General features: G+C 40.2%; 1 protein-coding gene across 1 annotated transcript in view; it reads right to left on the reverse strand.

Moving 5' to 3' along the window:
* BRCA1 (BRCA1 DNA repair associated) overlaps positions 1-13691 on the reverse strand; it is a 53951-nt gene that overhangs the window by 28468 nt on the left and 11792 nt on the right. Inside the window, 7 exon segments of the mRNA XM_053661375.1 lie at positions 2848-2964; positions 3566-3642; positions 4888-4933; positions 6313-6415; positions 7694-7833; positions 8631-8719; positions 9630-9707. Coding sequence (XP_053517350.1) covers positions 2848-2964; positions 3566-3642; positions 4888-4933; positions 6313-6415; positions 7694-7833; positions 8631-8719; positions 9630-9707 — 650 coding nt within the window.

Here is a 13691-nt window from a genome sequence, read left to right on the forward strand (position 1 = left end):
AAGGTATGTTGGTGACTTTACCAAATAGTAAGTGCTGGAAACAGGGCAGCTCTTCGTCCTCACTAGACGTGTCCTCTTCTGAGGACTCTAGTTTCCTGGCCCTTCTCTGGTGCCCCTGAGCCAAACGTGGGAGGGCTAAGGGACTGGGGCTCCTTCTGAATTCTTTTGGGACACTTTTGCTAAAAACAGCAGATCTTTCCTTAATGACACTTTCGGCAAAGCCGTCATTCCCTTTGATCTTGTCATCATTTAGCAGGTCATCTGGGGTCTCAGAACAGCCCCGAAAAGCAGGACTACTTCCCAGAGGTTGTTCTAGGTCATCTAAAATCTGACATGGAGAGAAATCTGCATTAACGGCCTGCACTACTCCCCCAGCTTCCTGACTTTTTGTTTCAGGATCTTTACAATTACTTAGAGGAAGACTTGGCTTATAGACTTCAGCTTGCATGAGACCTAGTCTGAGAATAGCACTTAATTTTGATCCTCTGTTTCTGCCTGGTTCTGCTGGAATATTCTCGCCACTGGAGCCTACTTCATTAGTACTGCTGGAGCTGCCTTCTTTAACAGCACTTTCTCTAGTTTTATTCTGGCTTATTGTGCCCACCGTACTTTGAATGATGTTGTCATTTCCCATTGCTCTTGCAGGTGACACTGAATGTTCCTCAGACTTTTCCTCTGACAGGTTTTCCTTACTTACAGTTTTAACAGATAACCTGACGGGGGAAATGGATGGTATATTATACGGGTTTTGTGAAATTCTGTATTTATTTTCCATAGTAAGTTTAGTGTCATTGCCTCTGAACTGAGATGACTGACAAGGCCTAGAGATTCCTTTCATACTATACTCTCCTGGCTTCTTGTCTTCCTTGCAAACCTCAGGAAAGCCTGCCGTTGTGTGAGGTGGCTGTACGTGCTCCATATGAAATTCCTTCTCTCCCTGATTTTCTTCTTTTTGCCCACCTTCAAGAGCGACTTTTGAACTTTGTTTCCCTGTGGACCTGGAGTGGGCACAGACGGTTGCATATTCCTTTTCTGGATTTCCTGGATTTGAACACAGAGCAAACGACTGGCGCTTTGAAACCTTAAATGAATTCTGTAAATACTGTGTATCAAGTTCACTCTCTTCCATTTCTACGCTTGTCTCCTGAACTTCACATCTCGAGAGATCCTTAACGCCCTCTGTGTCATTAGAACAATCATGGACCAGCTCCTGTGGGTTTCCAGTTGCTGCACACCCACCCACACGTTGATTTGGTGCTGTTTTTGCCTTCCCCAGGGTGTCAGGAGCCAGCAGGGAGACACTATCCTGAGTGTCATAGTCAGTTTCAGATACCAATAAAATATTGGTGCTCTCCATAGATCTGTCAGTTTGCAAACTCCTTCCTCCACCGAACATCAGGTCTTTGAGGTCTTTGGTACTGTTAGACACTTGAATTGTTCCTAGGTGCTCTTCTATTTCTTCTCTTTGAAGGTTAGAATCCACAAATTCTTTAAGTTCAGTAGAACCGGAACCATTGGTAAAAACACCAGATGCGTTTGTTAAATTTAGTTCTGGAAAAGCATCATTGGCAAGTCTTTTATTTATTTGTTCATTTGACTTGTTGCTTTTGTTGGCTCCAGTTGCAGGTTCTTTACCTTCCACGAGTGGAAGCTTTTTGCTCTCTCTGACTGGTATTTGCTCAGAATGTTTTTTCTTCACCTCTTCACTGCTAGAACAACTATCAATCTGTAGTTCAGTATGAGTAGGTGAGCTTGGATTTTTACTGACTACAAGTTCAAGTGCATAAATATGCTTGGTCGTGGTCTTCTTCCTCAGCTTAGTCTTCTTGGGTGCTTTTGAACTATGGATATTTAATTCTAGTTCCATGTTGCTTATGCTGCTGCTTATAGGTTCAGCTTTAGTTCTAAAAGCAGATTCTTTTTCCAGTGGTTCTGCTTGGTTAGAATTTTTCTCATTTTGAACACAATCACCTTTTGTTTCATTCCCATGACCATTCTTAGTAATATTCATCACATGGCCATTCTGTTCTACTCGGTCGGTTTCCTCAATTACCTTTTCAGGAGTCTTTTGATCAACTGTCAAATCTACTTTCTTGATAAAATCCTCTGGATGAAGGCCCGGTGTCGTTCTCCTTTTACGCTTCAGTTTATTTATGAAGGGCCGCTCCTGTGTCACCCGAGGTCCTGGAGCAGATGCTCCTATAGTTAGATTGTCAGTTACGTGGCTCAAGTTAGGGAGGCTTGCCTTCCTCCGATAGGTTTTCCCAAATATTTTATCTTCAATATTACTTTCTACTGGTTTGGAGTGGACTCTTTCACTTTCACATGTGAAAGCACCATGAGGCTCACTGGCCAATGAGGCTATCTTCTCTGGAGAACCAGGATATCCATCTACTTCATTTGGAACTCCTACTGCGTCTGCTACTTCCATGTTTGACTCAGGCCTCCCACCATGGGAGCCACTGGAAATTAGTATTTCATCACGTCTGGAAAACCACTCATTAACTTTCTGTATGCTACTATTCCGTGTTATCCAAGGAACATCTTGGGAATCTCTAGAATGGTCAGAGGAAGGAGATTCTCTCCTCCCATTCTGGGGATCGGCATTCAGAACCACCCTTTGCTCTGTGCTGGGAGTCTGCCTATCATCGCATGTTTCTTTACTTTCAGCCCATCTGCTCTGCTGGCTCCTTGCTAAGCCAGGCTGCTTGCTTTCATTACAGAACTCAGCCTTTTCTACATTCATCTTGTCTCTAGTGAGTAGTAAACTGCTGTTCTCACGCTGTAATGAGCCGGCACGAGTGCTTGTGCCACGTGGCTCCACATGCAAGTTTGAAACAGAAATACCCTGAGACTTTTCTGGAAGCTTCTCGGGTGCATGCTTCTTCTCAGTGGTGGCCAAAGCTTTATTACTGGATGAACAACGTTCAATATTTGTTATGTCCTCAGAAAACTCACAAGCAGCTGTAAGTATACAAAAATAACAGGTGATTAACGACAAATTATCATGGAAAAATACACACAATACAACTTGGGGGGTAGAAATGAAACTGGCTATTTTTAGAGAAACTATCTTTTTAAACAACCAAGTATACTGAAAATGTAGCTCCAACTCTTTCACATAATTCCTAGATTCTCCTTAGTTCCACTCAAGATTAGAATTTAAGTTTCAGAATTCTTTCTACTTGTAAACCACACCCCCTATTTCTGGAACCTGTAACAGCGCAGAAAAAGCAGACTGGGCATCAGACCTCCTGTGCTCTGTTCTATCTTCGGATTCATACCCCCAGTATTTAAATACCAGTATGCAGAAGATGAAATATAAACATGTAAACTTAAAAGGCAACAACCAGTAACACAGGTACCATTACCACCACATCAGTCTAGTGCCGTCGAAACAGACCAGGCTATACCATAACATCAGAGAAAGAATGATGTTCCACCTCTGCCAAGAGATGATGTGAATTATAAATGTCCTAAATGACCTTCAGAATAATCTAATTGCAGTATTGTATCTACCCATTTTCTCTCCAGTGTCTATTATATGGGGAAGTCTTGCCATTACCCTTTTTTGCAGAACTGGAACTGGCTTCAGCCCTGGCTTCTTGAGGGGTGATCTGTAATAGACCGTGATCTCCCACACTGTAGGAGGGGAAAAAAAGGCCTTCATGAGAAACACCAGCTATGTGCTCAAAGAGTTGTCAGATGAGTGAAATCAGTATTTTAGCTCCTTTAGGCAGGTGGCAGTGAGCTGATCAATTTAATTCACTTTTGGAAACCTGCTCTTTAGTAACTACTAGTCAAAATGAAAGGGTCAAAGACTGACACACAGTCTTAAAAACCAAAGAGCAAGAATACAGAACACTGCTTTATGGACAAGCGAACGAGAATCAAAATTTAAATGACAGCCCATTTAAATACAAACCATGACCAAAAGACAGTAAAGCAAAAACAAACAAAAAACATTCCCGCAAGACTTAAAAGTATATTTTAATCAGAAAGCAAGAACAAACATATCCCAAACACGGGGCACTGGGATGAGGTAGACATCCCAACGGTACGCAAAGCATGCACCTCTGCCACTCTGGCCTCTGTACTTCCTCTCAGGCTAAAACCCACTTCCTCTCAATTGAGAGATTAGGAGGAAAAGGTTATTTGCAAACAAATTCTGATTGGCAATGACATCATTATAGTTCACGCAAGGTATTACAGATCTTAAGGTCAAGCAATAATTTCTAAGGAAAGCAATTTGCCAGGTAACACAGTTTGGGGCTGCTTGTAGATTTTTGTGTAACTCCCATAGGTGAAGTCTGAGGAACAGATAGAATTGAGAAACAGAGGAAACTAAGAAAAATGGAGTCCTCTAGTCCTGACCAGCGTAGCTCAGTTGGTTGGGCATCATTCCTCAAAGCAAAAGCTTGCCAGTTTGATTCCCGGTCAGGGCACATGCCTAGGTTGCGGGTTTGGTCCCCGGTCAGGGCGTGTATGAAGAGCAACTGATTGATGTTTCTCTTTCACATTGATCTTTCCGTCCCTCTCTTCCTCCCTCCCTCACCCTCTCTCTAAAAATAAATAATAACAACTTAAAAAGTAAGAGCCCTCAAATATTTTTTATCGACCACGATTACCGCTGTCACTACTACTGCGCACGAGGAGCTAAGCCAGCACAGAGCAGAACCATCTGCTGTGAGTCTGTGAAGAGCTGTTATTTTACCAAAAGAATTTAAACAAACAAAAAGGGTATTTTCACAGCTAGAAGATAAGATTAAAGAAAATGGTCTATTTTAATGCCATTATTCTAACCTAAAAAAAAAAAAATCACCAAACCTTAATATTAACAAAATGCAAAAATGCCAGCTTCATAGATGAAGGCTCCCTTTGACTCACCTGTAATAACTTCCTTTATTAACTGTATCTTCAGAAGAATCGGATCCTAAAAAATTCATCAAATACCAAGTCAATAAAAGAATTTGTACTGAAAGGTTAAACTAAAAAAAAAAAAAAAAAGAAGTACTTTTTGCAAAACAGATAATAATTCAAGAAGTACTTACAAAACACCCACTATATATATGGCAGGCACAGTGATACATATGTCAGGCAATACAGAGAAGTATTAGAAGCACAGGCTATGAAGCTGGATTTCTAGGTTTGAATCCTGGCCCTGCCACTTACTAGCTTCACTACCTCTCTGTGCCTTATCTTCCTCATCTGTAAAATAAATGTAATAGTAACAAGCTCCTGGGGTTCGTCAGGCCTCTCGTGTGCATTTTACAGGGAAGCACAACAGGGCCTGGACTACACTAAGTGCTCCTAAATACTAGCTAGTATAATTTTGATTATTGTTGTGTCACAAAAATAATCAAAATAAAAAATTCGTAAGTCTAGGAACTTATGGTTTTAAGAAGGAAAAAAGACATACAGATAATTGACAGAGAAGCTGGTAAGTGCCACGGTAAACATACGGTGGCACTGAGGAGCCCAAAGCAGCGCCGCTCTTTCTAATCATAAGTATATTCCAAAGGATCAGACGATTAGAGAAAACTACCTGAACTGAGCTCAGCTCTTCTTAAAAGTCTTTCTTGCCCTGGCCAGTGTCGCTCAGTGGATTGAGCACCGGCCTGTGAACTGAAGGGTCGTTGGTTTGATTCCCAGTAAGGGCACATGTCTGGGTTGTGGGCCAGGTCCCCAGTTGGGGGTGTGTGAGAGACAACCACACATTGATGTTTCTTGCCTTCTTTCTCCCTCCCTTCCCTTCTCTCTAAAAATAAATAAATAAATAAAGTCTAAAAAAAAAAAAAAAAGGTCTTTCTAGTCTAGTACAATTTATTTTGGATCCTTCCAAATGCTATCACCAACCAATCACATTCTTTCTTATCAATCTTTCCAAAGCACAGTAAGTCCTCACTTGCTGTTGTCAATTGTTTCTGCCACTTCGAGCAAACTGCCGTATAACAAAACCAATTTCATCCACAGAATAACTGATACAAACAAGAATTACCGCACTTTTCTCTAACACCTTATGATGTTATAACAAAACGCTGTTGAAAGAAACGTTTTTCAAAGATGTGCTGTGTATTTACACGTACTTATAACCACATGTCTTTCTTTTGCTGTCTTTGGAAAGTAAGGTTCTTCAAGGTAAGAGCTTCATCTTTTGCATTATTTATAAATATACCATAAGGCTAATATTATTTTATTTTCACTTCTCAAAGTTCCCTGCAATTGTGTCAATTATCACCAAAGTTTCCAGTAAACCTGTAACACAAAGAATCTAGCAAGCACTATTCTGAATTTAAGAAATTGGAGACTCACCCAATTCAATGTAGACAGACTTATTCTGAGATTGTACCTGCTGCTTTGTCCTCAGTGATCTCACAACTTCAAGGTTAGAGAGTTGGACACCAAGGCTGGTTTCCTGATTAAGCAATAAAAAACAATCAACTAATTATTGGCCAGTTCTTTGCTTTTTTTTTTTTTCTTCCCTGAAGAGAAACTCGAGGCCATGGAAAAAAACAAATAGGCCATAATAAATCAGCTAAAATTTATGACACCTGGAAAAATCACTTGGCAAATTACACATCAAAATGTATGTTATGTCCTGGCTGGTGTAGCTCAGTGGATTGAGCATGGGCCTTCGAACCAAACAACCACAGTTCAATTCCCAGTCAGGGCACATGCCTGGGTTGCAGGCCAGTTCCCAGCAGGGGATGCACAAGAGGCAACCATACATTGATATTTCTCTCCTTCTCTCTTTCCCTTCCCCTCTAAAGATAAATAAATAAAATCTTCTAAAAAAAGTATGTTATGCTCTAATGGTTTAAATATTTTTTCTCTGTTGTTTTAAATTTTTCTAGACAATATGTATCATCTGTGTAATTTTTTTTGAAGTATAAGAAAAGCACACACTGGGCCCTGGCCAGGTGGCTCGGTTGGTTAGGGCTTTTCCCAATACACCAAGGTTGTAGTTTCAATGCCCCAGCAGGGCACATACAAGAAGGAACCAAGGCATGCATAAGTAAGTAGAACAACAAATAGATGTTTCTCTCTCTCAAATCAATAAATTAAAAGAAAAGCATATTTTGAAGCTGATACTTTATATTATAGTATAAAAAGAGAATTAAGATTCATTAGCACACATTTCAAATCACATCTGGTAACAAGGTTAGCAACTAAGATAATTTTTAAAAGAACAGATAAAAACAATAAAAACCCAGCAAACATCAGTTCATGCAGTATAAGAAAGAATATTTTAAAAGCCCAACATTATTCCCATGAAGTTCTCCTTTTTCTTTTTGAACCTTTCAACAGTTACTGAAAGATGAATGCTGGTATCATAAGAACTATTATTTTGGAGCTCTCCATTTTTCATTCATATGAATAACAACAAATCACTCATTTTCTTTTGACAATTACACCTTTTAAACTGAAGCAATTTTCAACCATAAAAACTGATTTTCTTTTCAGAGGAAATAAAATAAACACGCCCTCATGCCGGGAAGATGGGCAGACTGGTTGCACAGACCGTCTCAGCTCCACTAACGCAGCTGTTAGAACACTTGCCCAGCCACTTTCTTTGCCATCTTACCTTGTTTACTGGCTTTTTCTCTAAGTCCATGACCATACAGCACATCTGCTAATTCACAATACTTAATAAAGACATTCTACCGGGATAAACAAAAATAGATGGCTTTACCAAGGTAGGATTCTCAGGTTCACTCTGTCGAAGTCTTAGGGTACGGTTTCGGTAACCCAAACTTTGGATGATAGAAACTTCCTCCTTTAGATGCTCAGGAGAATTATTTCCCTTTTTTGAAAAGTTGTAACTATTTGCAACTGTGAATTACAAAGGGACAACATTTTTACAATTGGAAAAAATTTATTACTTATAATCAAAGAACCAAGAGAAATCCTGTGCATGTTCTTTGTTGTATTAAGACAATATGTTACAGTTATAATTTTTAAAATCGACTTTGTTCATTCTATTGCTAGGAAACACATAGATGGTCAAAGTTGTTTCTACTCCTTTTTCCCACCCCTATACTAATGATTTTGCCTATTAATACCATACTTCACTGAATCTAAGGCACCAACAATGTAAGAAGCACCATTACTTTTTATGCCACTAAGAAAACAATGACACACCATTGGTGATAAACTGTCCTCAATTTTTAAGACCTTAGAATGTGAAAAGTGTGCCCCTCAGGACTGATAAAAATGAAACGTGAGACTACTTTATTCTCCACTGGGGAATGATTTAACACCTGGATTACAGGTAAAGAGCTAAAAATAACCTAGACCAGGGATCCCCAACCCCTCCACAGTCCAAGAATCTCCCCAGCTCTGCCTTCTGCCTCTGCGCCCCACCCCACCCAGCAGGTGAGTGTAGCTGGCTTGAGCCCCGCCTCCTGACCTCCCCCACCCCACATGAGCCCCGCCTCCTGACCTGTCCCCTTCCCCACTCCACACCCCTTTCGTGGAAAAACTTGGTCCCTGGTGCCAAAAAGGTTACAGACCGCTGACGCAGACCAACAGGTCTTATCACCTATCCATTGAAAATAATTACGTAAACCATTTCCTGAGTTTTAACAACAGCCACTTGAGCACTGGCCCCTGGGCTACATGGCACTTACACTGCAATCCTGTGTCCAGCTCAAAAGCATGAATGAGTTTCAACAGCTCTTCCACAAGTTGACTAAATCTTGTACTTTCCTGTAGGCTTCTGAAATTAAATTAATTGAGAGACATACTTAGCAAGTAATTATCAACTTTTTAAGAACACAAACATAAGGAAAGACATGTAAACTAATTTTAAAAAGCTGTAGCAACATTAGAAAAACTATATTCAAAGAACACAGCTAATAGTGATATCACATAATCAAAACATCATTGACATCAGTATTTATAAAAACTTTTTTTTGCCATTCAAGCCTACGAAAAGCCTGTAACTATCTAAACTAGTAGTCTGACGACATAGTAGACATAAATCCACTGCACAGAGAACTAAACTATTCTTAACCTCTGAACCCCATCCACCCAAGCTCTCACTTCTAGCTCTGGGGGATTTCTATTGAATGTTGATTACATCATTTCAAAAGCAGAGAGACGACAATGTCCAAAGAAAGATTCTGATTTAGGAAAGTTATAGGACAATATAATTCATTTATTCCTTTAAATATCTGAGTGACTACTATACACCAAACACTGGGAAAAGTGTTGATGGAGACAAAGCCAGTGACCTAAAAGAACTTAAATCCTGGCCAGAGGGATGCACGATATATGAATACATTGTGTGTGTGTGTGTGAATAATTAAGTAGAAGTTGAGTGTGCAAGGAAGAAAAATAAAAGGATCAGGAGATTGTGGGGTCGATGGTAGAGCCCCACTTTAGATAAGGCTGCAAATTCTTGTACCATTCAGAAGCCTTAGAAAAAGGCAACGGATCATTAATATCTGTATAAGGTACCATAAAACTATCAGAAAAATAACTTAAGAAATAATTTATCCTGTCAGCTAAGCACCCTTTAGATATTTTTCTACCCAGGAATGGTTTGACAGGAACACCAGCTACGGTGTTAAGGAATTTCTATTTTTCCTGCTGCTTCCAACCTGCCATCGCCACTCACCACACACCTTTTGGTTATATCGTTCTTACACAGCGGACACTGTGATGGCCCTTTCTTCTGGTTGAGAAGCTTCAGCATACAAAATCTATGAATTATGAAGAATAAAAAGAACAATTCAAGTGACTCTTTTTTGTAGAGGGAATATTCAAAAGGCAAATAGCCGTGAAAAAATAATCTCACAACTGCCACTAAGAGCCATTTTAAAGGTAATGGCAGGTAAATTACAACCAGTGGCTTTAATTGTTTTTAGATGCTGGATGAGGAAAAAAACCAAACTACAAAAGCAATAATCTATGAAAACTGAACTTACATGCAAACGGCTTACTGTTTTGAGCAAATAAAACATATTCAAGAGCCAATAAGGCTTATTTAATAATAATTACTTTACGTTGTATAATCAGACATAAATGCTAAGTATTTCAAGTAAAATTATTATAATCTGTTTAAAAACTCGGCACCTTACTACAAAGCCGCAGCCGTGAAGACAGCGTGGCGGCGGCGCTGCGCTGGACCGGACAGAACTCAGTACAGGAATTGACGGCACAGAATCGAGCACATCTGTACCCTGAAGAGTTTAACGATATTATGGAAACTCATCTAATTTTCAGTCACTTGTCCAAGTCTACACTAGCAGGAAGCAATAAATTAAGAGTTCTAAGTGTAGGCAAAATAAAGATGGGCTGACTTTGATATTGGGTGTCCTGTGTTGCTGTTTATCGACCTAAGACTATGGACCAGTACGGTCCCCAGCTAAGATAAATAAGTAACAAGAGAGTCCCACAGCTTAGCATCCACTTACGTTGCCGGTCCCACCAAACCTTGTCGGTTTCTGTAGTAAGGCTCTGTTTTCTTGATCAGACCTCTTGTTCGTACTTTAGTTCCAACAATAAGAATCCATCATGTGCTCTTTACCTGGAAGACTGTCCCTAGGGTCCTTGCCTGGTATTGCAATCCCATGGGTCAAGGCTTTTGTCTCCCAAAGACAAGACGAGTCTTGCCCCTAACCTTTAGCCTCCAATGGCTGTAAGCCTGCTACTTTCCTTCCCTTATAACCACCACTTGAAACTTCTGCTTATTTTTGCTGCTAGACTCCTGAGAGACCATGTCTGATCTGCTTGCTAGATTATCCATCTCTTGCCTACTTCTGGACCTCTGCCATAGCAAAGGATTTCTAGACTCCAAAATTCCCTGATATTATGACCTAATGTAGTTAGCCATCAAACCTCCCTAATACTAACTCACCACTTACCTGGATTTCCTTAGTTGACTCTAAGACTTGCTTTATTTGATCTATCTGGTCTTTAGGCCTCAGCCATCCCTGATCTGGTTCCTCTTACTATCCTCCAAATAACTGTATATGAAGGTCATCATTCCAGAACACTGCTTCTCAAACTTTAATGTGCGTCAGACTCTTCCGAGGAATCTTGCTGCTCTGCCCAATACAGCAGCCACTAGACACCTGTGGTTACTGAGTACTTATAGTGTGGCGACTCTAAACTAATGTATGCTGTAAGCATGAAAAAACAAAGGCTCTCAAAAACTCACTACAAAAAAGAAAAAAGGTCAGCCCCAGCTGGTGTGGCTCAGTGGACTGAGTGCCGGACTGCAAACCAAAGGGTCACCGGTTCGATTACCAGTCAGGGCACGTGCCTGGGTTGCAGGCCAGGTCTCCAGTAGGGGGAGCACAAAAGGCAACCACACATTGATGCTTCTCTCCTCTTTCTCCCCCCTTTCCCCTCTCTCTAGAAATAAATAAAATCTAAAAAAAGAGAACATCAAGCACATACCTCTTCCACATAGTTATACTGAATTGGTAAAATTTTGGCCACAAATGGGTTAGGGATATATAAATATATAACTATAATTAAATTTTTAAAACTTTTTAGCAATGCGGTTACTACAATATTTAAGTTACACTCATGGTTCATCTTATCTCTTTGGACAATGTGGTTCTAGATCTTCAGAAAAATATTACACATTTCAGTTGTTTGGAAACTGCAAGGCAACGCGCGGATGACCTAAGTAATTTTTTTCCAGACTGGTACTATTATGCTTTTTGTATATATCACGAAAGATTTCAGAACTACACGCTTACCCCACTCAATCCTAAGCAATTAGAATTCATCCTGTGAAAATATCGTTAATGCTTGGGACATTTCCCCAGCTTTCTCACACAGCGATCGAAGTATTATTCAGATTATAAAGGTATTACAGAGGAGCTTCCATGAAAAAGCACATCTGTCACATGGGTTTTATACTACACTTAGTTCTAACATAGCACTCAAAATACGGCTGGTTCTTTTGCTTATCATAGTCTCCATATTAGGAGTTACCAGCCCTTCTCACTCTCCCCCAGGTACCAACTTTAATTAACCCTTTCAATCTCAACAGATGTTTTCACCTCCAACTTCACTGAGAACAACCTCAAAATATTTCTGTAGAATTGTTCTCCTTAAAAAAGAAACGTTCTATCCATTTATGTTTATAGACAGGCAAAGGGAGGGAGAAGAGGAGAGAAACATGGATTAGTTGGGCCCTGGCTGGCAACCCACGCATGTGCCCTGAAGGGGAACTGAACTGGTGATCTTTCAGTTAGGAGACTGACAATCCACTGAGCCACACCAGCCAGGGCACAGAATTATTCTCCTTTTCCTTCATTACTGCTTATGAATAATAACTTTATTTCTCTTGCACCCATTTTCTATTTCAAACCCTTTCCACCTCCTCCTGCAAATGCCAGCTTCCTGTCTTCACACAACTACTATACATGTATGCATAATTTCTTTTTTTCTGGACACATCCTACTTCATTCTCTTTGTATCTTTGCTCGTATTATTTCCTCTTCCCATAATTTCCTTCTTCCACAAGCTCTCAAAGTAATAAACGTTTGTAATTTGATTTTTCCTTTACTCACCATAATACTGTGTATTCATCACTCAAGGTGACCGGAAAGCACACAGTATATTTCAGAAAGATTCTCATCCAGAAACAGTGAAGGTTCCACATTTAAAAGGTTAATCTTCAGCTATCTGTAACCTTTTAAAATTCTGTGACTTTTAAATTTTGTTTTACAAAAGGATCAATCCATGAAGAAACCAGTCCTACACTACAGAGTTTGAGAAACTTCTCTCTAGGGGCCACAAAACTGAAGACTGCCCGAAGCAGAGCAGTCAGGCTGTGCTGCCCGGCACCTGACTGAGGTGCAGGGCCTCAGGGATCAGAAGGGAACTATTGGGAACGTACCTAGATCAGTGGGGTGACTTGAGAAAGTGGGGAGAGACAGGGCTCTGGACCCTTGTTAGGGCAGATGAATAGGAAGGGGACAGGATGCAGACAAAGGGCCCAGCCGGCTGGCAGCCCAGTGCTCAGACGATGTCCCTCCAAAGCGAACAGGTTTCCCTCAGCTGCAGCCAGCCCTCGTTATCCCTAATACAGACACTCTTCACATCTTCAAGTTAGGAAAACGTGCCAATAACCTCATGAAAATGATGGACTGTGTTGCCCCTAAATTGCACATACCTATAGTTTTTAGTACGAGTACAGCTGAACTTAAAATTGAATATAATTCTAGGATATTCATAAAAACCACAGATCCCAAGTTAAAAACCCTTGAAATTTAAAAATTCCTGGGAAGATACATAAGTTGATCACTGAAGTTGTTTCTGGGGAGGGAAGAGGAAGGCAGGGATTTGGGGTTAGAAGGGAATTACAGTTTGTGCTAGTGAATACATTACCATGGACATGGCTTGCTTTTTCAATTGAAAAAGAAAATAAAAATACCAAAATTAGTTGGCATTCAGGGAAAGTCTCAAATCATAGCTTCACATCATGGAAATGAGAAATCCCCTTGTTCCACCAAAAAAACCTACCAAACTTCTTCTGAAATTCTTCCATCAGGAAACATTTTCATTTCAAAGGGCAAGATTCTTTTTTTAAAATAATTTTATTTATTTTTTTAGATTTTATTTCTTTATCTTTAGAAGGGAAGAGAAGGAGAGAGGGAGAGAAATATCAATGTATGGTTGCTTCTCATGTGACCCCTGCTGGGAACTGGCCTGCAACCCAGGCA

Source organism: Artibeus jamaicensis, unplaced genomic scaffold, assembly GCF_021234435.1.
Source record: "Artibeus jamaicensis isolate MK-2021 breed Jamaican fruit bat unplaced genomic scaffold, CSHL_Jam_final contig_2259, whole genome shotgun sequence".
In the NCBI taxonomy this organism is placed as follows: Eukaryota; Metazoa; Chordata; class Mammalia; order Chiroptera; family Phyllostomidae; genus Artibeus; species Artibeus jamaicensis.